Source organism: Rhagoletis pomonella, unplaced genomic scaffold (assembly GCF_013731165.1).
Source record: "Rhagoletis pomonella isolate Grant_MI unplaced genomic scaffold, Rhpom_1.0 Rhpom_scaffold_00002, whole genome shotgun sequence".
NCBI classification, from domain to species: Eukaryota; Metazoa; Arthropoda; class Insecta; order Diptera; family Tephritidae; genus Rhagoletis; species Rhagoletis pomonella.
In genome coordinates this window covers 69,560,763-69,586,514 of record NW_023458556.1, presented here as the reverse complement: position 1 = coordinate 69,586,514, position 25,752 = coordinate 69,560,763, and the positions used below count along the sequence as shown (strand labels likewise).

Below are 25,752 nucleotides of genomic sequence, written 5' to 3'. Positions count from 1 at the left end.
TATGTGTTTTTACTCTCTAGAAAATAATTTATGCAACCTCACATACGTGGTTTTGCATTTTGTTGATACGCGGTTTTGTACTTTAAACGACGATATGTATATTTTACATATGCTATTTAATCCACAATAAAGTCAAAAATTTTAGTGACGAATGGATTTTAAACAAAGAATTCAGGGCGTGGCTGCTTAAACAAGACGAGTGCACAAAGCACATATATTCGAAAATTCTTTGTTCGGAAGAAACAGCAAAAAATCAACGCAATTTTTTACCAACTTCAAACTGGCACTTAGTTATACAACAATGTCAATTTGTAGGCAAATTTATTGAATTTTCCTGAGTTTTGTACGAAGTTTAGATACACTTTCATGTTTTCGTTGAAGTATGAACTATGTTATTATAAAAAATTCGCCGAAAAATTTAAGTACATATATAGTTACATATGTACATTATGAAAAATTCCCCGTGCCAAATACATATGTATATAGAAATTTATAATTTATTTGGTGTGATTTTTATTTCTTTAATTTATGTTTTAAATTATTAAAAAGTATTAACACCGAAATTTTGTATTATGGAAGCTTTTATCTATGAAATTTTATATTGTTTTCTTATTAACCGACTTCCAAAAAAGGAGGAGGTTATCAGTTCGTCGGAATATTTTTATTTTTTTATTTTAAAAATTACTTGTTTTTAATAGAAACATTTCAAAAAGACAGCATTGAAATTTATGTATGAAGATTATATAAACCAAATTTTTATTAAAAACGAGACCGTATAATTCTTATTTTACAACTCAAAAACATCGTTCGTGAAGATTACGTGTTTTGGCAAAATTCATCTTTGAGTGCATAAGGGTAAAATAGAGCTCTCTTCAGTGTCCCATCAGTCACATTCATTCAAATGATATGTAGTTATTGCAGCATCTTAAATAAGTCATCTTTTCTAAGCGAGTGATCGTACATATCGCTAATTTTCTTCAATACCGTCATAATCCAAAAAATACAAATATTGAGTTAAGTATTACCGCCATCTCTTCTTCTATGTTGTGTAAAAATTTCGAAGCTGTATCGATTACCTGTATCTCACTAGAACAAAATATGTATTCATTTTTACTATGCGAGTATATGTAAATTCAAAATTTTAACATCGTTTATCTCGAGTGTTGCTTTTTTAGTTATGACACTATTGAAGTAAATTAGCGATATGTACATATCAGTGACCTGCACGATTATGTTAGTATCGTACGAGTACGTTATTAACTAACACTTTTGACGATTACCACGATGCCAAAGTAGCGAAGTTACTCGGCATCGCCGCATCGTCGCATCGTACGATTACTAACAGCATCGTCGATTAGTAACAACGTAATTCTGTTAATAAATTAGCATCGTCAATATCAGTGTGACCAGATAATGCCAAAACCATATTAACTATACTTGCATAGTGTATCTTTTATTTAGTTCAGCATAAATTAATTCATAAATTCATAGAAATTAAACATATTTCACTTTAACAAAAACTATAACATAAAGTACGAGTTAGAAATAAAAAATATTGACAAAATAATATTTTATTTCTTGTCTTTCGAATGTAAAAATAAAATGGCATCCAAATTTTTTCCTCTAAGATTTGTTCTTCGTTCTTCCAAAACTCGATTTGCCACACTGAAACACCTTTCACTCGCAGCGCTAGATGCTGGAATGCATAATACTTTTCGCGCCAGTTTGGCCACCAAAGGAATTTCATTCTCATGTCGCCGCCACCAATGCAAAACATTGTTTTCTAAGTGGCAAACGTTTTTGTACATTAAAAATTACAAAGCAAAACTCAATAATGCCACGATACCAAATGTACCGTTACGTATACTCGTTGTCGGGGCTGCCAACTTTCCGTAGTTGGCAAGTTTAAAATTAGGCACGAAAAAGTGCTATGTAGAATTGCTGAATTTGGTTGCAAATGTAGCCTATTAAGTTATCTGATCACACTGGTCAATAGCAAGCTGTAAGCTAAAAACAGTGGTCGGCGCTTCATACCGCAATTGTGGACGATCACTTCACACGAATTCTTACGCTCTATCGTTTAGTCGTTAGCGAGACAGCAACAAATAAACAACGCGGATGGGTATTCTGCTTTGTTTCTTGAATACAAATATGCCTTGCGAGAAATATGTATGTACATATATTGAAAATTCTTTTGGGGGCATATAATGCCCTTTGTGTAGTAGGACCTTAAAAAGACTAGGGAATATGCTATTAAAAGACATTTTTATTAATTTCACAATGATATGGAAAATTTTGATGGGCATGGATTTTAATATTGGTGTTGGTGAATCCAAATGAATTTTTTATCTGAGTTTCATTACTTCAATATTGTCATAACTCAGAATACTAAAAACTCGAGAAAAACGGCATTAAAATTTTGATTTTACATATACTAACAGGCGAAAAATTACTACATATTTTGTTCTAATGACTACTGGTAATCGTTACAGCTATGAAATTTTTACACATCATAAGAAATAGGTAACGTGCATACTTAACTCGATTTTTTGCTTTTTTTGGATTATGACACTTTTCTAGTAAATCAGCGATTTACATATACATATCGCTACATGAAATGCAAAAGGACTTGGCAAAAATCGTCACTGAAATGGAAAAAGTCGTGATTAATATTTTATTTTCATAAAACGATGTGGGGAGTTGTAATTCGATGAAATCCATCATATAAATCAAAAAGTGTATTTTGAATTTTTTATGAGTTACGACTTTTTGCATTTCAGCGACTATGTTTGTTACGTCTTTTTGCATTCATGTGACGATATGTGCTAAATATATGTTTTTATTGAAGCCCGATCCGTTAAAAATTTTTTCACTTATAGTAATTTCGTACTGGGTTGCTCATGCGGAGCAGTTCTCTTGTGCTCACCAACACATACACAGTTTAACTTTTGCCGGCCAGTGTTGCCGCGACGTCATGAAAATATGTATCATAGAAAAAACAAAAAATGGATCAAATGTTTCACAAATCATTTATTTAAGTATCAAGTATTTTATTTTTCCCTACTAATTTTACCTTTAAGGAGAGCTGGAAATACTTTTCCAGAAAAACGTTTGCTAAAAAATTATTCATACATATATCTTAAATTGTAGATTTTTACAGTTTGTGCGTACATATAAGTGTGATAAGTGCCATAGCAACGAATTCGAAATATATGCACCTTATTTTGGTTTTAAATGTTTTTTTTTCAGAGCTTAAACTTATAAAATTCGTTGATTTTATTAAAACTGCGGAAAATGTAAAACCAACCTAACGTAAATCAATGCTCAACTTCAAAAAAAAATTTAGCTCTTCATATCAGCTATTAATATTACTTAGCTCTTTTTTTCGACCGAAAATTTTTCGAAATATTTCTCTGGCAACACTGGTTGGTGTCGTGGTTTAGTTCGTCACGCTCATGGTTGCCGCATTTTAGAAATGTAGTAACAGTGGATATTTTGCGTGCATAGGCTTTTTGGCCTCTTTTGCTTATACGTATAGTGAAGAAATGGATCTTAGAACTTTTTAGTAACTAATAACTATAAGATTTCGATGTTTAGGTTTTATTATTTTCATAGGAATGTGCTTTCACATAAATAGGTACATACATATATAGTTCTGAAAAAGAGATTGCCTCATAAATATTAACCATTATTTTTGGGTATAAACCAGCATTAAAATTTCTTATATATTTATATAGGTAGAATCGAATTAAATAAAGTGAGTCATTTGTGTCCTCTTTATAAAAATCCTGAAGCAAGCAATTTTAACTCATGTATGTATGTACATATAGTATATTACCAACATTTATTAACTCAAACTGTAGTTCTCATTCAGGGTCATACATTTTGTTTTTGGTTTGTAGCAAACGCATGCAAATAATCTAAAACAAAGTATATTAAAAACACGCTACTTTTTACTTTGGGTATTTTTTGTAATGTTCGTACATAAAATGTGGCAAGCGTGTGCCAAGATTACGAATAAAAAACATGGAATGTTTGCGCTCTTTCTGCTCACTCTCTCAACAATTTCATAAAAAACGGAATGTTACTAACATGTTAGTAACATGTTACTATCTTGACGATGCCGACGATGCGGCGATTCTGCGATGCCAAATTTACAGTTATGTAGCATGTACTCGCCGCATCGGCATCGCCGATTATTAACATGTTACCTTTTTATGTAATCGTGCAGCTCTCTAGTACATATGTATGTACTTAAGTAATATTAACCAAAATAAGCATAGTAAGTTCGTACATTTAAGTGGAAACAAAAGTTAAAAGTTAAAGTTACCTTTACAAGAGGTAAGTATGTACTTAAAAATTGGAGTAGATGTTTCTCAAATAATTTTATCATAAAAAGAATTCATATTATGTTGGCATAATTTTGCCTTGGATTTTCTTCATTCAACATCTGCACTACCGCATTCTGATTGATTTGTAGCTTTACACATTACAAAGCAAAAGTGGGCATCGTATTGTACAAACAACTGCGATATTGTGATTACTATTTTTTTCTATTTTTATACAAATTTTTTTTTTTTGTTTTGGTTGTAATGATTTTCCCGTCAGAATTCTTTAAAAGAGCCTCAAATTATAGCCCAAAGGCTATTATATGGAATTTCGAGCATCGAAATTATCTGTTTAAAATCACTGCAAATATGCCCTTGAAAATTTTGCATGTGAGATTAGAGTTATGGTATAACCAAAATTTCAACTTCAAGTCGGCATGGGTTAGAGTCATCCAACAGCAATGAAACTACATAGGTATGTACATATGTATGTACTAGGGATGTTTCGAATGTCATATTTTTCACAGCTATAATCAGCTTAAGTCATTGTTTTTATTACTTAAAATTCATGTAAATTATTAGAAAATTTAACGAGTGCTTAACCTACACAGTGTTTTAATCTAGTAGTTAAAGTTCAAAAGGGGCATATTATATTTCAAAAAAAGTAATTTTACTGCCTTCTCTCCCATGAGGCGATTTCTTAGAGGCTCGTATATAAGGCCGGCTGCAATGAACAATTCATCATTTGGAACGCTGGCAGGTGGAGCGGTCAAATATTTGCGGGCCAGATATGTCAATTTGTCGTATTTTGGTTTGGTTTTCCACCAATCGAGAGGATTTTCACCGAGATGAGCTCGATTTTCTTTAATATAGGCCTTCAACTGAGCTTTAATTTCACATTTTTTAATGTCTCCAGATTCTAAAATTATTTCTAGGTTGCTTATAAGACTTTTAGCAGTACTTTAATCAATGTTGCTTGATATACATACTACTTAACCGTTTATCGCCTGAAGCTAAAACCGGTTATTGTCTGCCCCTGGTTAGACAGACTTAGAGCCATTTCGACACATTCGTATCATTTGATGCGAATGCGAATGTGTAAAATGATGCGAATCATTTGCTTAATCAATGCGAATGAAAATACTCTCAACATCCCTGGTATGTACATATGTATAAGTTATTTCAGCTGAAAAGAAAGAATACGAATAATGCATACATATCTATAATACATAGCACATATGTATTTACGTATGTATGTATTCATATTAGGGTGGTCCAAAATAAGTAAAGTCGGAATTTCAATGCTCCTAGGATTCTTCAACATCGAAAAATATACCCTTATTTTTTATTTTTAAATCAAAAAATTTTCAGAGGTCGCTCAATGCGCTCAAAGTTTACCATGTATTTTATATGGGAAAAACAATTTTTCGTAGAAATGGTATGGAATTCTTGAAAATCAATATTTTCGATCGGAAAACTCTGGTTTTCTTCAGGAGACTTCAAATAACAATACCCAATTGTTTATTTAACCATTTTTTAATATGAAAGATATTTTATTTATCCCCCATTGCATTTTCTGGCATTATCTGGTAGTTTTGGCAGATCTATTAAATATAGTTGCTATGAAAAAATGGTTGAATAAAAAATTGGGTATTGTTTTGGAAATCTACTGAAGAGAAATAGAGTTTATCGATCGAAAGATTATTCTATACCATTTCTACGAAAAGTGGCTTTTTCTCTTTTTTCAAAATAAAAAATAGGGGTATATTTTTTCGGTATAGAACACTCCTAGGGAGAGAGATCATAAATATTCCGACTTTACTTTTTCACATGCATTTTTGGACCACCCTAATGTATATACATATGTACATATGTATGTATATGTAACCACGAATGTTAATTTCCAAGAATTATAGGCCAGTTTTCAATTATCTTCATTTATATTAGTATTTTTGTTTTCAATAAATTAACAGCTTAAGCGCCACTTTGTTGCTTTCTGGAAATTCGCCGCACAACGGTAAAAAACAACTTTGAATACGCACTTTAAGGCGGTATTTCCGGAACATCGAACAAAAATCTGTTCAATAATTTGCAACGATGTGTCATGTGAGCGGTATTAGCATTTACGTACATACATACATATGTAGGTACAATGTATGTGTGGTTATTATTTTATTATTTTGACACACAAACTTGTAATAGAAGCATAAATGATGCTAATTAATGTATATACATACATTAGGGTGGTCCGAAAAGGCATGTGAAAAAGTAAAGTCGGAATTTGAATTCTCTCGCCTCCTAAGATTGTTCTATATCGAAAGAAAGTTTACTCTCTTTTGGTTTTTAATAAAAAAAATACCCTTTCCATGTATATTATATGTACGGTGACCATCCGTCCTTTATTTTAAAGGACAGTTCTTTATTTTAACCCCCTGTCCTTTATAATTTTTGTCAAAATAAAGGACGCCATTTGTCTTTTATTTCTTAAACTGTCCTTTAAATTAGCTTTGGATTTTGCAGAGGTCAATTTTTAAACATAGAATATGAAAAAATAAAAATGTCCATATTAGAACAGAATGAAAACCTTCGTCAGTTTGATTCGCACCCCACTTAAGGGTCACGAATCCTTGATAATACTGATAAGCGGAAATTTATCTAATTGAAAAAAAAAATTTACTAATATTTAGACATTTTCCCAGAAAAATTAAAATACTTTGAGTCAAATTTATTGTTGACAAAAGCACAGGGAAAGTTGTGCCCAGGATCGTGTTGCACGCTAAGTTTTCGGATCCACTGAAAAATAACAATAAACCTCCGCTCAATTATGATAAACGCATTGTGGCAGCAAAGGATGGCGAAGTTCTTGATAAGGATTTGGTTTCATTTTTCGGAATCGGTTAAAATCCGGTTACAAAGCCTTTCGAGGATAGGAACTTGTACAATTTAATAATATAATTAACTGGCAAATATTTTATCTAAATTACCATCATACAAGTTGTATGTTCGTATTCTAAAATCATTGGGAAAAATGTCCTTTATTTTACGTTCGTTAATATGGTCACCGTAATTATATGGGGAAAAAAACAAGTTTTAGTAAAAATGGGAATTCTTGAAAATCAATATTTTCCGATCGGAAAACTTTGGTTCTCTTCAGGAGAGCTCCAATAACGATACGATATTTACTGGAAATCTCCTGAAGAGAAGCGAAGTATTACAAATCGAAAAATACAAATTTTCTAGAGCTCCATACCATTTCTACTTCCTACCAGCTTCTCATAAAAATACAATCGCCGCGCCGTTCGGAGTCGGCTTAAAACTGTAGGTCCCTCCGCTTTATGTGTGTGTTACACTAACATATGTGTAAGCGCCAATCTATTATTATTATTATTAATTGTTTATTTAACAATTTTTTAATACTATAGATTTTTATTGGTCCCCCCATTGCATTTTTCGGGGTTTTTGGGGGTTTTTGGCGGACTTTTATATTATAATTACTATGAAAAAATGGTTAAATAAACATTTGGATATTATAATTGGGAAACTCCTGTAGAAAAACATAGTTTTCCGACCGTAAAATATTGATTTTTAAGATTTATATACCATTTCTACGAAAAGTTGTTTTTCCCATATAAAATACGTGGACAACTTTGACTTGATTTCAAAATAAAAAAATAAGGGTATACTTTGACATATGTAGAACAATCCATAACGGAGGAGAAATTTTAGAAAATCAATAAATAAAAAATACAAAACTATATGCGTAATTCGAATTCGTAATTATGCTCTCAATTTCCACATAAGGCCTGCATTTTTCATCGTTGATACAATAACGTAAGCACATCGGTAAGCACTCAATTGGTACAGAATTGAATAAACACCCATTTGGTTTTCTCTTATCATTCCGTGATGAACAGGATGGAAAAACACTTCCTCTTCCGTTAGATCTTGTTGTGAATAACTTAACCGAGGTTCCAGAAAAAATAAATACTATTTCACCCCTAAAAGATGTGATAAACTTTTTTTTCGTGAATCAACGACATGCAAGAGTTAAGCTCCTGATATGTTACGTTTGTGTAAAACAAGATGGTCGGAAAAATATAAGGCTATCAGGAAATTTTTAGAAAATCTTCCTGAAGTTGTGGAAGCTTTAGAAAAGTTGTTAATTCAGGTAAACTTTACCACAAGAAAGTCTGCGTATCAATGAACAGAAGTAACACCCATCGGTCAACGAAAATGAGTACTGGCGATGGTCTATAAAAAACCCGTATCTGGATTCACTAACGCTTTTTTGCTGTCTAGATTGCACGCATTATATTCGAATAAAGCTCTACCCAGAATGCAGCGGACAACGGTAAAGCGCTCGACGGTTAACCGCTATCAAAATTCATAATTGCGGTGGAAACGTTTTTACCGCCGACGATTTTCGGTTGATGTAAATTTATTTCTATCCCAGTGGGACGGCGCAATGTTGATTCATTGTTGATTGTAGTAATTTCTATTATTAACCGCCTTCACAAAAAGGAGTAGGTTATCAAATCGTCGGAATATTTTTATTTTTTTTTTTCTTTATGTATGTTAAAGCATAAACACGCGGCAACGTTTATCCGGAATTACGGCGCAATCGATCTGATCAAAATGGTGCATTGACAAACGACAGTAATGCGGATTTACGATATTAATTTTTTTTTCACTCAATCATAAATTCTTTATTTTTTTTAAATTGTTTTTAGTGAGTCGTCTTTGACTTTTTTAATAAAATTAAACTCTAAAAATTTTAATTAACTAATAATAAAATAAATAAAGCGAAATACAATAAAACAAACGAAAATATAATAAAGTAAAATTGAATATATTAATCAAATAAAATTTAAAAAAAATTAAGTAACAACAAAAACAATATTTTTTTTTGCAATCGCTACAACCGAGGACCGAACCTGGGACCTGCAGGCTTATAGTACGCAGCCCTCACCACTCGGCTACTGCGGATGAAATAGTTGACTGCTTTGTTTGCTCAGAGAGCGTAGAACACGAAGAAAATTCTAAACTCGCATGGACATCCACCTTGTCTGTAATGCAGTCACCGTATTAATTCAAACAAGTTCTTATTCAATTTCAATTGGATTCCTATCTGAATTAGTATGGATAATTCCGAATTAACGAGTTAATCCGGATCAACGCTGCCGTCTGTTTATGCTTTTACCACACAACTTTGGACCACGTTTACCCATTTCTATAATTCTCACAAGTGGTCCCATACTAATTTGGTTTAAATCCGATTATTGTATCATGAAGAAATTAACAACAATCTTAAACTTGTAGTATATGAGAATTAAAGTCGGGTTTGTTTTTTGCTTAAAAATACCTGTTTTCTTAAGTTTTCCAATGTTTTCATCCATTGTTATTTCCAAAAAATCTACATATACGCACATACCGAAAAAAGATTTAATTTTAATGATAATTTTCAAATCAAAATGACAACTGACGGAAGCCGTCGTGCGCCGCAATTGTGTTTATTCTGGCTTTACCGTCGTCCGCTGTAATTCTGGGTAGAGCTTAAATGTTTCAGTGAAAAGGTACAAAATAACGCGAAGCATTTTTAACAGATCTATGATCTAGTTATGGGCGGTGAACTCATTCTTTGGTATAATTTATGGAAAAAATAGGAAAAGAAATTGTCTGAAGAAGATTTGAAGGATGTTGAAGTTGTAGATCTATTTCCATGCACAATAGCGACTGAGGAGCTATCGTTTAGTACACTTCGTATAGTAAGAACCTGGCTCAGCACATCAGGAGAAGAAAGGCTTTCTGTACTATGCCTCACGAGCGTCCATAAAAAACTCGTTACCGAAAACCGCAAGATGAGTCTGGAGGAAATAATCGAAAAGTTTGCTGAAATCCGAGACGTTTGTTGTTAGCGTAAAAATTATTAAATAAAAATATATCAAACAAGTAAGAAAGTCTAAGTTCGGGTGGAGCCGAACATTAAATACCCGGCGCAAGTATTAAATATATGTTTTTTCACCTTTCCGAAAGCTACCGCTAGATGGTAAGCAATTTTGAGTAAATTAGCGTCCTTAAATTTCGAAATATTGCAGTTTCAAGCATTTCATATAATTTTAGTCCGATTTCAATAATTTTCAACGTTACCGATATACATATATGTGATCATAAGTTGGCGGTGCCACGCCCATTTTCCAAAATTTTACCATAAACGTATTTCTTGGTAAAGAATTGTTGCAAGCATCAATTTTGAATAAATTAGCTTTAATATCTACTGATTTATCGAAGATTTTGTATTTCTCTAAATTACGTTATATGGGATGTGGGCGTGGCCATTTAGTATGCTGTACCAAGGCCAACAATTGTGCCAAGCTTGGAAGAAATTGGTGCAGCGGTTACCAAGATATACACATGTAACCATAAGTGGGCGTGGCTACGCCCCTTTTCCAAAAATTTATAATATTCTTATTTTTCGTCTAAAAATTGTTGTAAATGTCAATTTTGAGTGGATAATCTTCAGTAGTTACTAAAATATAGCAGTTTTCGTATTTCTGGAAATTACCGTTATAAGGGAAGTGGGCGTGGTTACAGTCCGATTTCGCCCATTTTCAATACCAACCTACCTTGGATTAACGGAAACCTACATACCAAATTTCGTTGAGATATGTCAATTTTTGCTCGAGTTATCGTGTACACGGACGGACGGACAGACAGACATGGCTTAATCGATTTCTCTATTCATTCTGAGCATTTATGTATACATTTATTTATATCTATCTCGATTCGTTTTGGCTGTTACAAACAACCGTTATGTGAACAAAATTAATATACCCTTGTGCACAAGTGCACTCGGGTATAAAAATTTAACAAGTATATTTCAATAGTGTGATTGAGCTTTGTACCACGATTTGTTTGTTAGGAAAAATTGGAAAAAACAACAATGCTAAAGCGGTAGAAGTTATACTAGCTATTTCGGAGATCACCACATCTCCTCATCAGACTTCTTTTTTTCTAGACTTTCGGCAGGGATTGAACCCGCGTCATCGATGTGCAAAGTCAGAAGCGCTAACCACTGAGCTATGCACACCCCGTAAGCTTTTGTTGCTAATCCATTTTTCCTTATTCAACCTACTACTATCAAGTGCAGCTGATTCGCCGCTATTAAAGCTAGACAGCGTGGTTGTTATTGTTAATTCCATACATGAAATATTATCATTGCATCGTTTTTAGGGCAGGCTCATCCCATAAATTTATTTGCCAATTTTTACAAGTATATTTCATTCAAAATCTGAAGAAACAAGTAAGAAAGTCTATATGTTTTTCACCTTACCGAAAGCTACCGGTACATGGTAAGCAGGGCGTATCAATTTTGAGTAAATTAGTCCTTAGATTTCGAAATTTTTAAGTTTCAAGCAGTTATGAAATTTACCGTTATATGTAAAGCGGCCTCAATTTTAGTCCGCTTTCAATAATTTTCAACATTTTGCTTTTATGTGGCAAGCACAATAACCATACCGAGTTTGGTACAAATTGGTAGAACGGTTACCGAGATACATATATGTGATCATAAGTGGGTGGTGCCACGCCCATTTTCCAAAATTTTATCACAAACGTATTTCTTGGTTAAGAATTGTTGCAAGCATCAATTTTGAATAAATTAGCTTTAATATTTACTGATTTATCGAAGATTTTGCATTTCTCTAAATTACCGTTATATGGGATGTGGGCGTGGTTATTGAGCGATTTTAAAAATTTTCGGCCGTTTGGTATGCTGTATGAAGGTCAACAACTATGCCAAGTTTGGAAGAAAGTGGTGCAGCGGTTACCAAGATATACACATGTAACCATAAGTGGGCGTGGCTACGCCCATTTTCCGAAAATTTATAATATTCTTATTTTTCGTCTAAAACTTATTATAAATATCAATTTTGAGTGAATAATCCCCAGTATTTACTAAAATATCGCAGTTTTCGTATTTCTGAAAATTACCGTTATATGGGAAGTAGGCGTGGTTACAGTCCGATTTCGCCCATTTTCAATACCAACCTACCTTGGATAAATGGAAACCTACATACCAAATTTCGTTGAGATATCTCAATTTTTGCTCGAGTTATCGTGTACACGGACGGACGGACAGACGGACGGACAGACAGACATGGCTTAATCGATTTCTCTTTTCATTCTGATCATTTATGTATACATTTGTCTATATCTATCTCGATTCGTTTTGGCTGTTACAAACAACCGTTATGTGAACAAAATTAATATACCCTTGTGCACAAGTGCGCTCGGGTATAAAAACAACCAAATTTGTTATCCACTTATCTATTACAAAAATCAAAACTTATTACAAAAAACTAAAATTCAAAAATTTTATTGAGGTTGAGGCCGGGGTTTTTATGAAAATTTTGTGCAAAAATAACATCTATACTAATTATATAAAGAGAAGTCCCTTTTTTGTAACGGCTGGTCCGATTTACATGAAAATTTGTATACAAATAGCCTTCAGCAACCACCTTGTTTTAGCCCAAAAAAATTTTACTTTTTTCTGCTAGGTGGACTAGGCACCGATCTATTCGAAAAATCTTATTATTGGCCGATTTGCTTAAAATTTGGTACGTAGGTAGCTTTTTACCTAGATTAGCATATATGATTCTTTTTTTCCGGGAAGTGGACCGGAACCGATCCAAACGAAGAAATCGTATTTATGGTCCGATTCGCTTAAAATTTGGTACCTAGGTAGCTTTTTTCCTAGATTAGCATATATGATTCTTTTTTTCCGGGAAGTGGACTAGGAACCGATCCAATCGAAGAAATCGTATTTATGGTCCGATTTGATTAAAAGTAACATAGGTAGCTTTTTGCTTTGATTAGCATATATGATTATTTTTTTTGTGAAATGGACCAGAGACCGATCTATTCGAAAAAGTTTTATTTATCGTTCGGTTTGCTTGAACATTATTACGTAGGTAGCCTTTTCCTAGATTAACATATAGGATCCATTTTTTATTCTAATATGTTCCGTTTTGTTTGAAATTTGGCGCGTAGGCAGCTTACTGCCTGGATTAACATATAGGATACTTTTTTCTTATAGGTGGACCAGGAACCGATCTATTATATAGAATTGAGAATTGAATGATTGTTTTACAGTTCGAAATATTTTAAGGCGCCGCAAAGCAAGCGGGTATTGGCTATGTATCGATACTTATTATCTATACCAATTATATTACGAGAAGTGCCACCTTTTTGTAAGAAGTGATCTCGCGAACGGCTGTACCAATTTTTTTTAAATAGAATTTTTGGTTATAATCACCGCATATTTCTGGAAGCATTTGTGGTAGAGTCTTGGAACTTGGTATGAAGGTTTTGAAATCAATCCCATACCCTTGGAGAAAAGTGGGGGCTATTGGTAAAGAGGGCGTGGCGCCTTCCAAACATACTGAAACTTGTACCTATCTATAAATACATATATAATTCTTCGGCACGTGTGTTTTCGAGTGAAATGGTTTTAATGAAATTTTTGTCCTAAAGTCCCTGTATAGTTTAGGTTCACAACTTAAAATGCCAAGTGGCGCTGGAGTCGAGTTATTAAAAATCGTATTTATGATTTGATCTGGCTAATATTCAAAATATGTATTCGTAACGTGAAGGGAAATATTTCTGCGCAAAAAATGGCTCGCCAGGTGGCTGTGGAGTCGAGTTAGTACTAAAAATCGTATTTATGGTCCGATTTGATTCATAAACAAGATGTATATTGGTAACGGTAGGGGCAATACTATTGAAAAAAGAGTCGCAAGGTGGCGCCGGAGTCGAGTTATTGCTGAAAATCGTCAAGTGAAGTCATTCGGAGACACCAGGGATCAAGATCAAATTACCACCGTCAAAACGACCACCATAACCATTGCGGTCCTTGCTTTACAGCGACTAAACAAAATAAAGACAATTCTTGATGAGTGCCTACAAATTCAATTGTAAGACATTTATGGTGTTTCGTCTGAAATAGGTCTACGTATATTAGATTTCTGTGGACTAATGATGTTCTCTCATTTTGAAATTGCCACCACCTTTTCTATACAGATTCAAGGACGATTCAACATCGACCCGGATCATTGTTTCCGCAGGAACTTCTTCACGGACATAACGCTTTCGTTAGGTTATTTAACACGGCAATGGAAAATATGCTTTCTGACGACCAAAAAACCAAATGTGAACGTGATTTGCTTTGTACCATATATTTGAATTAAGAAAGAAATTTTGGGCGGGACGAAGTTCGCCGGGTTTGCTGGTTAATTTACATTTTGGTAGAAGTTATAGCTGCTATTTCGGAAATCAAAAATTATTGAAATACTTGTGCGTTCAATCAGATTCATATGGGTCATTCCATACAATATTTACACCTCAATATTTTTTTTTGGGTGAAATATATTTTTTTACAATCTTTATCGAAAAAAAGAAGACACATATTTTTTATTTCGTCATGATATTCGAAATTCTCGAAAAAAAAATTCCCGAAATTTTTAACTCTCGGAGAAGTATATTTTTTTAATTGTTTGCAGTTAATAAACTATTTGTCGGAGAAAATCAATTAAGGTATCAAACTGTGCTTAATTACCTCGGCTTTCCATGACAGTGTGAGATAGCATTTTTGGCATTTTTTTATTTTTTATTTTTATTTTTAATATTTTTATTGAGCTTTGTACCACGATTGTTTATTAGGAAAAATTGAAAAAGCAACAAAGTCTAAGCGGTAGAAGTTATAGCAGCTATTTCGGAGATCACCACATCTCTTTATCAGACTTCTTTTTTTCTAGACTTCAGCAAGGATCGAACCTGCGTAATCGATGTTCAAAGTCAGAAGCGTTAACCACGGAGCTATGTACATCCCGTAAACTCTTGTAGCTAATTCATTTTCCTTATTCAACCAACTACTATCAAGTGCAGCTGATTTGCCGCTATTTAAACTCGACAGCGTGGTTGTTGTTGTCAATTCTATACATCCATTTGCTTATTTGCTTTTTTGTATAGTTTCAGGCAGGCTCTTCCTAAACTATGTATGTATTTGTCAATGTTATTGTGGCTTATTAACATTTTATTTTTATTATTTTTATTGAGCTTTGTACCACGATTGTTTACTGTTCCACCGCTTAGACTTTGTTGCTTTTTCAATTTTTCCTAATAAACAATAACAATCGTGGTACAAAGTTCATTATGTTTGATTTTTATTTTTTTCAACCTGAATAGTTGTCCAACTTCATGGAGTAAGCTTTAAAAATTTGAAAATGGAAACACAAAGCTGTAGATGTTTTGAGTTTTTTTCATACCTGTACTTTAGTATAAACTTTGAAAAAAATAAAAATCCAACATGGTGAAGTTAATAAAAAAATAAAAAATGCGATTTTTAATGAAAACAATTTTTTTATTTTAATCTATTTCACATTCTCATGGAAAGCCGGGGTAATTAACTTACCTTAACTGATTTTCTCCGACAAATAGTTTATTAACTGCAAACAATTAAAAAAAGACACTCCTCCATGAGTTCAAAATTTCGGGAACTTTTTTCGAGAATTTCGAATATCATGAGTCATGACAAAATAAAAAAATAGGTGTCTTCTTTTTTTTGATAAAAATTAAAAAAAAATATATTTCACCCAAAAAAAAAATATTGAGGTGTAAATATTGTATGGAATGACCCATATTTACTTTTATATGTGCATATATACATGTTAAAAACAGTATTTTGGAAAATTTATTCATTTTTGGCATTCAGTATGCAATTATACTTTTTGTAAAGAAAAAATTTGCTAGTTTTCAATTTAAAAAAAACAACCAATCCAGAGAAACAACTACCAAAAACCAAATTAGAAAAAAATAAAAGAAAAACAACCAAGTTTGGTTGGAAACAACCAACAGTGGCAACAGTGCATACAACATCACTAGAAAAAGTACCTTCTAAAATCAGAGATTTTATTGTATGAACGCCACATTCGTTGAAAAGTACAGGTAAATCAGTAAAAGCAGTTAAAGTGTATCACATAAAACTGCCATTAAAAGTTATAAAGAGTTAATAACATAATTTGGCTCAAGCTCTGCTTTCCTTGCTTAACAATCAACTTGATTAACCGAAAAAATTATACAAGAACACTAATGTTACAAGTACATAGTCCGTTAAAAGAGTAATGTTGGATAATAAATTAGAAAAATGTATTCAGATAGATAATAGTATATGTATTAATGTTTACCTGATATCTCTGCCGCATTTGGTTTATACACATCTGTATTTATTGTCCGACTGCTATTGGGCGATGAATGATTGGCTAATTGTGGCAGGGTGGTAGCATTGGTAGACACAGCCGTTGCTTGGCGCATGGAGCGACGCACTTCGTAGTCACGCATATGGCTGGGGTAAGATGATGATTCCAAAAATGTTTGACTTATACCCATTGCACGAAATGGATGTGGGCCAGGTGGACCTGAAATAAATGCCAATGCTTCAAGAATTAGGCTTAAAAATCAAATTTTCTCGCACTAAGCAAATAGTTTAAGTGTATGTATGTTTGTATGTGAGTGTATGTATATAAGTATGTACATATATCGTTTGAATGCAGAAAATTAGCTGTTAACGAACACCCTATAAAGAAGTAAGAGCGTGAATGATGTAACAGGGCCATCGGGAGATGGGCCGGGTCCCAGGTATAAAAATACCGATGTATAAAAATATTGTTTTAGTAATCTTTGTGAATAATCTTTAAATGTCTAATTTCGATAACAATGTCACATCGTTAGCCTAACACAGACGGATGCTTTTTCCTTTTGCACAGTTTAATTCAATATACATATGTATGTATGTGTTTCCAAAAAAAAATAATGTTCATTCAAGTTCCTTAAAGGCATCAGATCGTCTCATCATGTTTGCAATGAAGCAGTATAACAGACCACTTATGTATTTTATGTGGGCCTCCGTTCATTAATTGCAGTCAGAGTTTTGAGCCAAACAGAGCCAAAAAAATTAATTCAATTAATGCTCCCCCTTGTTTGTTGGCGCTGCAACTGCCTAAGCGATTTTAGCCGAGTTCAATAAAGCACGCCAGCCGTTTCCTTCCTGTCTCAACGGACACCAATCGGCATATATTAATGCTGGCTCCTAAATCAACGAAGTCGTCTACTTTTTGTGGTCTGTGCTGAATTTACCATGTCGAAAGTCACACTGATGGGGCCGAATCCATTCGTTTACGTTGCGCAATACGCTCATAATACCTTATACCCGACGCTTAGAATGCTGATGCCGCAGCAATTGGCCCGTATGGCGGGGTTGCAGTCGCATTTCTTGTGGATTGGGCAGAGCACACTTAAATTCCAGTCGTTGGGCATGCTTACTGGAAGGACGTCAACTCGTCCTAATCGGTCATCGATTCCGCCGACTGAGTGTTTGCGTTCATTTTCCCCACAAATTTCAGTGCGGCTAAGATTCAAAAGTGTTCACTTCACAATTTGAGCAACCTCTGGAGCTTGTTCCTACAGAAATTCGCCCTGGTCTTGAAACCTTCCGAAAGTCGCCTAAAGGGCTAACTATAATATGAATAAGCTGCCGTAACTGACTTTCAGAAAATGGACGAAAAGTCTGTCAAATGCATAAGCAACGTAGTGTAGACTTTTAGGTGGCTATGTTTTACTTACATGAGTTCAGTGTTGCCACATTTAATTAGATATAACAATAGTCACTATCAAGCAGTTTGTTGTAGATCACACAATTATAGTAACCTAGAAACGCCGAAGAACTGTTCGCCTTCCGAAACTTTCAGAATAACCTGGTGTTTCTGTAAAAGGAAACGCTTACGGCCCACTTCCTAATGTGGAACCAGAACTTCTTTTGACCTGTGTTACATGTAGGACTGAATCGGAAAAGTTACTAAGTGGAAAAAAAAGTTACCAAATTACCAAGTATGATAAATAAAGAAAAAAATTACCAATTTCGGTAAAAAGCTAATGCGGCAACACTGCATGTGTTACATATGTACATACATTCGTACGAGGACAAACAGCTTATTCCGTACGGAAGGTGCGATCAGTATCGCTCTTTCGTTAAGCAAATGACGTTTGGCGAAACTTGACGAAACTTGATGTTAAGCTCATTATAGTTTCAGAATAGGATTTATGTGTATTCGCACGTTTGCATACGCTTGCTTATTCATATTATAGTTAGCCCTTAACTTTCTGATAAAGGTTTTCCTATCGATCAGCATCGCGAGCTCTTCGCCCTCACGTATTTCGACCTATATGTTTTTATTATGCAAATACGTCTCGCTTCCCTTTTCAACGCCTTGAATGCATCTTTCCCACATAGCTCGCGTTGCGCCCGATCGAATCTTTTATTTGCAAGTTTTTGGGGGGAATGTCAATTCCTACATACTTCTTCGGTTGCGGTACGTACCGAGCGGGCAATGAGGTTCCACTACTACTACAAGAGATCCTTACGCTCCCTTACATGACAGCTGTAGTAGACGACGCAAGATCCCACGCTTTTTTGCCTTGCCACGTCCATCGTATTTCTTCGATGGCTGTGACTTCAGCCTTTTCCTTCAGCCGTGCATCTTAGTTCTTTATGTAGTCCTTTATAAGCGGGTCTCATCCAAGGCTTTATTTTACCTTCTCTAAATTAGCTTACCGCCGAACGGGTTTTCGGTTGCTACTCAGAGGATACTTGGTGTGCTACTTGAACCGGATACAAAATAATCATTTTTGTCCACTGCATAAGGTTTAACTCATAACTGTTTGCCCATCCAATTTTTTTCCAAATCCTAATCCTGCTATCAAGTGATTTAGCTGAAAATTAAAATCTCCTTTCTAAAGATTAAAAAGAAAACTCGATTATCCGAAATTTTTCATAGAAAAACTTTTATTCCAACAGTAAGAATTTTGGCCGGCAACCCTTTTTCTACTGATCGCGAATAATACGCAAAAAACACTTATGTATATGTAATAGCTTTAAAATTGGCAAAATTCGCGATTTGTCACCTATCTATCCCTTTAAAGTCGGGATTTTTATTTTTAAATCCTTCAAAATCGTCGTTTTAAATATTTTATTTATTTTGTCGATTAAAGTTTTTGTCATCATTTTTTATCGTTATTTTATGATTTAAATTTTTTGATCGTATGATAACCGTTATTTCATTTTTTATACCTTAGAAGAATTAAATAGGTTATAAAAACGCAGTCTGTATTATAACGGTCTAATTTTTAGACCTGATCGAAAAAATAAAAATCACAAAACAACGATTAATTATGATTTTTATTATGAAAGTCATAACGGTTATGGTGCCAGTTTTAAAGTATTCAACTCGTTTTTTTTTCGTGCATACATATGTATGTACATCAGAAGATATTGCAATAGGAATTTCAAAGAATGATAAAAATGATTGCAGATGGATATTTGACCTAAAACTTTTTCAGCATGCAGAAAATCACAGATAATATTTAGAAAATATTTTTTAAGCATCCTTCTTGTCATGATATGACAAGCACGTAGGTACTTCGCTGCATGTGGCCGATACTGCAGTAGGATAATTATTATAAATTTGTTCATGTCACTATTTGGTGTTAGGTCCGAAATATCGTTTTCCGGGGGCTCATAATACATATTTCAGGATTTTTAAATTGATTTAAATGTCTACATACCAAGGCAAAGAGATTAGGTAAACGGTTTTGAGGGTTTTTTCAAATTTTGTGTATGCAGTTTTGATTGCCCGACTACTAGGCAGTAACACGAAGTCAGTAACCCTCCATGAAAATGACGGTAGTGAAGAGCTAAATATGCTGAATTAAAATAAGCAAACAGTCATAACTTAATGGTGACGTAATAAAAAATAGATTGACCTTAAACCGCAAGTAAGTTTTTTTCTTTTGGAAATTCAGCTTTTGTATGCAATTCTCTTAAGTTTGTTAAAACAGTACGGGAGTCTCAAATGATATTTTTCTGACACACTGACCCATCGTCCAATGCCATAATAATTCACGTTTCTACATACATACATATGTACTTACATATATGAAGTTAATTCTCTTTATGTATAAAATTCGAGTAAATATTTATATATGTATGTACTTATGTATATATGAACACAAGCAGCTTGACGATTCCATGTTCTTACGTACATACATATTTTTTTACATACTTCTGTACTACATAGTTACATATTTACATACATACATACATTTGTATTATGGTAAAAAATGTAGTTCATACATCTGGTCACGGTTTGTATTTTAAGCCCATTATCCAGTCAATCTAATATTGAAATATTTTGACGTACACCGCTCACCTTACTTGTAATTCCGGCATTCACTTCTTACATACATTAGTTTGTAGGCTCATTTAAGGGATTAAAAGAAACAGCAGTACATAAGTGTTGCATTGAAAATGGCAGAGTGAAAATGATCCTTTTTGTGTTGTAATTTTTTGCTTTGTTGTTTTGTAATTTCTGCTTGCGTTAATGGTAATTATGCCCTTGTTTTGTGCGGTTTTCCGCATTTTTCCTTTTCCTGCATTTGCCATTTTTCTCAAAGTGCCGCAGAGGCTACTATCGCCAACTTCGCCACCGTTGAGTGTGGCAATTTGTAGGTGCAAAGAAAAAACTGTATGTGACCACATGGTTTGCATGCCAAATGTTTGAAAACAATCAATAATAAGGTGCCAGGGCCTGACGCAGCTGCATACGCATAATCGTTGCTATCTTGGCTTAAGCATTTTTTGTAAGCACAAACAAGTACACGTATAGCATAACTAATAATGATTGTTTTTATAAATGTACCTGTCCTGATGCGTTTAGGTGGCAAAAATGCGATTTTTTGCGCAAATTTTTTCCTTTGATATTTACCCTTAGAGGTGCAAGCAAAAACTATATTTTATAATTACTTAATAGAGCTACTTATGTGCATACGTATAAATTTCTACACATGGGTAGATACATCAATTTATGTACATAAATATACCTGCATAATATTGAAATGGCATGTAATCAATGTACTCTTACAGTTTCGAGTGTTTTCTTTCATCCCAGAAAATTATATTGACCTCAAAAGGAAAGAAGTCATTTTTTTACGTGTAATTCCTATGGGAAAACTAAAGGATCGACGCGGAGGAGATTCATTTAGGATCATTACTATACTAAATGCTAAAATTTAAGTCATATGCCGGTCAAATTGCAGGATTTTTTTTTTTTTTTTTTTGACGCGGTCTAATACACATCGTCGGTCCCTACGAAGAGTAGCACATTTCACTATTCGCGTGGAAGACTAGCACATTTCATTATTCGCGTCGAAAAGTAGCATATTTCAGATTTTTGCGTGGAAGACTAGCACATTTCGTTATTTGCGTGAAAGACTAGCACATTTCAGATTCTCGCGTGAAAGACTAGCACATTTCAGATTCTCGCGTTTCCACGATCACGTTTCAGATTTTTTCGTGGAAAAGTAGCACATTTAAGGTTTAAAATAAATCACAAAAGCATAATTTATGTTAAAAATGCAAGTGTTTATTTTATATTTCTATAATTGTATTATAAAAATCATGAAATTCAGTCGGAATTAGGGACGTTCCGATACCATCAAAGTATCGATACCTACTCAAATGAGTTTACTCAAATCCCTATTTCGATACTACTTATATGAGTGAACCGAATGTATCGATACCTACTTATATCGATAACTTTTCATCCTTTTATATGCAACAAAGCGAAAGTAATTTTCAGGCGTTATCTGTGACATACCTTTTGCGACACCTGAGTGGTAGATCGACCTATCTCGGCAGCCAGATTGAAAGCGCCCTATCTGAGAAAACTTTTCAAAAGCACCCTATTCCAGAATTTGATTGAAAAACGCCTTATATCAGAAAACTTTTCAAGACCACCCTCTTTCAGAACTCGGTACAAAAAAGCCATATCTCAGCTGCCGATTCAAAGCGCCCTATCTCAAATATTTTCAATATATTTTCAGTTGAGGTATCGATATGTTTATTTGATCATTAGTAACATTAGAAGTAATACGATTACTTAGACAAAAAATTAAACCTTTGAAAGGTTCCCACAAAACGTTACGGATACAAGGCATTGCTTCAACTTTGTAAAAATATATCCCCTCTTTAGATTTTGGCGGTGCCATTGCTTAGATCAATTATTTTTCATAAAAGCGAAGCAATTATTTTCCATAGAAAATATATGACCGAAAGATATGGCACTTTCTCAAATCGATTCGATACAAGTACTTTTATTTCGATACTAAGTAGGTATCGATGAAAAAAAGTAGTTGGTATTGAAACAAAAGTATCGAGTACATACTCGTATTTACTTATATTGGAACATCCCTACTCGGAATATACTGTTTAGTGATCATTTGCTAAAGATCATCCACTTTTCTTTTCTTAAAGGTATTTTTCCCTTATAAGCTTTATGCAATTCATATTGTTTTATGGTTAATCATTGAAAATTTTATTTCAGTATGTTCGATTTCAATCAAAATAAAGTTAATTAAAAAAAATATCCATGTAAACCCACGTTTAAAACTTTGCAGAAATTAAGAAAAAAATTAATTTTTATACAAATTTCAGATTCATTTACTCAGAAGTGTTACAATTCTTTTGAGTATGCAGTTTTATAGCCCATTCAATTTTAGTGTGATAATGTGCAAGTTTCAAGAGTCTCAAAATTACCGTTGATTCTTTTCGTCGCATTTGCTCCCATATAACGAATAAACACAATTTATTTTTATATGGAAGAAAACCGTAACAACGCACAGTGGTCAGAGAAACCATGTTTTACGCGAAAAAAAGCATATTTTAAAACTGTGATAAATTAACCGGAATAAAGCTATTCTTATTCAGAAATGTCCAACGAACTCAAAACGGGGGGGGTGAAATAAGACAAATGGCAATAACACAAAATTTGCTTTATTTCACTTTTAAATGGGAAATACATAATACCAAAATCTGAGTTTTGCTTTATTTTCAACAAAAGGCGATGGTCCCCCCCCCTCCTGAGCTCTAAAAGGCAAAATTTCGGATAAAATATATTACCGCAAACGAGAAATTTGAAAAAAAATTTAAGTTTTTTTTTGTAATCTTCAATCGTAACCATTTTTTAGGCTTGCACAAGATTATTTATAGAATAAGAAATCGTGTAAAACTCTTCGTCAACGTGAAAAATTAAAACAATGGGTATGTAGATACTATGAATGTCTGTATGTATGTCAAATCGAACTTTCTGATACTACTTTTTGTCTATTTCCGCGGTGCATGTATGTATGTAGGAAATTTCACTTTCAACTGTGTAACCGGACATTTGTATGCGCATAAAAATACTAATGACTTGAAAAATATAATAAAAATTAAAAACATTCTCATAGTCGTTCATTTCCGTTTTTAAAAAATTTATATTATAAGAGCGTATTTTATAAAGATGAACAAGGACACGCCAAGCTAGTAGAAAAAAGCAGTAACTATTTTACGCCAATTTTTTGCTAGTCTTTCTGCTTGTTTTGAGAGCAAACAGACTTTACTATTATAATTATCAACACTCTGTACGAGAACAAAGCATTTCTGTTGACGTCACGCAAATAGCTGATGTAAAATTGGGGAATATAATACGCCTGACGAAAAAAATAATGCTATAGAACGCGTAAAATCGCTTTGAAAACGATACGAACTTTTCTTAGAAAAAAACGGTATCAATCTGGAAGGAGAGTATAAAGTGTGGTTGGAACGATGGACAAATAAGGAAAGCGAAAACCATTCCCAAAATCAGCATCAGAAGTTCTTGGTAAATGCGACGAATATGCTTTTCCATTGATTAACAAACTTCTCCGTATTCTGGTCACACTTCTGAATAATTTGTTAAGTTACTTAATTACATCCTTCATTTTACCAACACTGTAACAAGAAATAATATTATATGTATAGATTGCATCAATAAACCCAAGGTATAACTTTACATCTTGTGTTTTTTTTTTAAATAGGACATGCAATTGTTTTATTAGACCTTGCACCAAATTCACAAAATGAAAAGTAATATTATATCACAAAACACTTTACTTCACACTTCATAAAAAATACTCGAACCTATATTTGCATGGAATATAAATTAGGGCTAGATGCCTGTAATTTAACGTTATTTGACAAGTTGATCCCCAATTTTTCATTCTATTATGTCCCGCCGAGACGCTGCCTATCGAAATGAACGTAGCAATCTTTGCTCAATGTAAAAATTTTAAAATCTGTCGACGCAAATATTTCGAAAATGGTTCAATGAATCTTAAATCAGAAAAGTTTGTGCAAAGTTTCAAATAGAGCACTTTAATTTGATGTATAATTTGTCTCTGTACGACTTGTAGATCGCTGGGAATAAGCGCCTTTTTTCAGAATAATATATAGAATTGGCGCTTATAAATACATATGTATGTTAGTGTTTGGCCGAGCTTCTCCTCCAATTTGTGGCGCGCGCCTTGATGTTGTCACTTAGAGGCGAGGGACCTACTGTTTTACGCCGACTCCGAACGGCGGTTGTATTTTTATGAGAAGCTATTTTTCATGGCAGAAATACACTCGGAGGTTTGCCATTGCCTGCCGAGGGACGACCGCTGTTAAGAAAAAAACCTTTTTTCTATATTTTTTTTTCGGTGTTGCTTTGACCAGGGCTTGAACCCAGGCGCAGCGGAGTGGAAGCACACACTGCTAACCACTAAACCACAGCGGCCGACAAATCGATGCAGTTATGATATCGCACGTTTAATAATATAACGAAGTATTTCAAAATTTCAATTTTGTGGGAAAACGCATTCAAAGTTTTATCAATTCATACAGTTGGTATACAAAAAGACAAAAGAAAAGCCACATTGTCTTCGCCATATTTGCGAAATTCGGTTATCTGTTAGACTGAACATATTCTACTTATTATTTGCATAATGAAATCTCCAAAAACGTAAATTTTGAGTTACATCTTTATATTATTATACGTGTGATATGTATATACATATCGCACACCGTCTTCAAAAGAGTCACAACTCAAAATAATAGGCTCGTCAGAAATTGTGAAAAACTATTTCGTAACACATGCTAATCATATGGGCAAGGCCGACTTTACCTTAGGTTTTTTTAACAAACCATAACAGAAATTTGCTCCAGCTTTTGCTGAAAGGTAAATAAAAGCTCTGTGTACATTCTTAGCGCATAATTTCAAAAATACAATATTTTGAGTTGTGACTCTTTTGAAGACGGTGTGCGATATGTATCGATATTGGAAGGAAACACATTGCATTTAATCTAAATTTCCTCCGGCCCTTTAGCCATGTCCCCATCTTAATCCGGCCTTCGAGCTAAGTAGTTTTTTAGCAACGGATATTATTTTAATTGCTATCTAACAATTTAGGATTTGAACTTTAG

General features: G+C 33.7%; 1 protein-coding gene across 3 annotated transcripts in view; it reads right to left on the bottom strand.

The window, feature by feature from the left end:
- Positions 1-25,752, bottom strand: part of LOC118734026 (protein lozenge) — a 128,815-nt gene that overhangs the window by 29,181 nt on the left and 73,882 nt on the right. For all 3 annotated transcript variants that reach the window (XM_036463712.1, XM_036463714.1, XM_036463713.1), the window contains one exon: positions 16,568-16,798. In XM_036463712.1, coding sequence (XP_036319605.1) covers positions 16,568-16,798 — 231 coding nt within the window. The remainder of the gene's footprint in view (positions 1-16,567; positions 16,799-25,752) is intronic.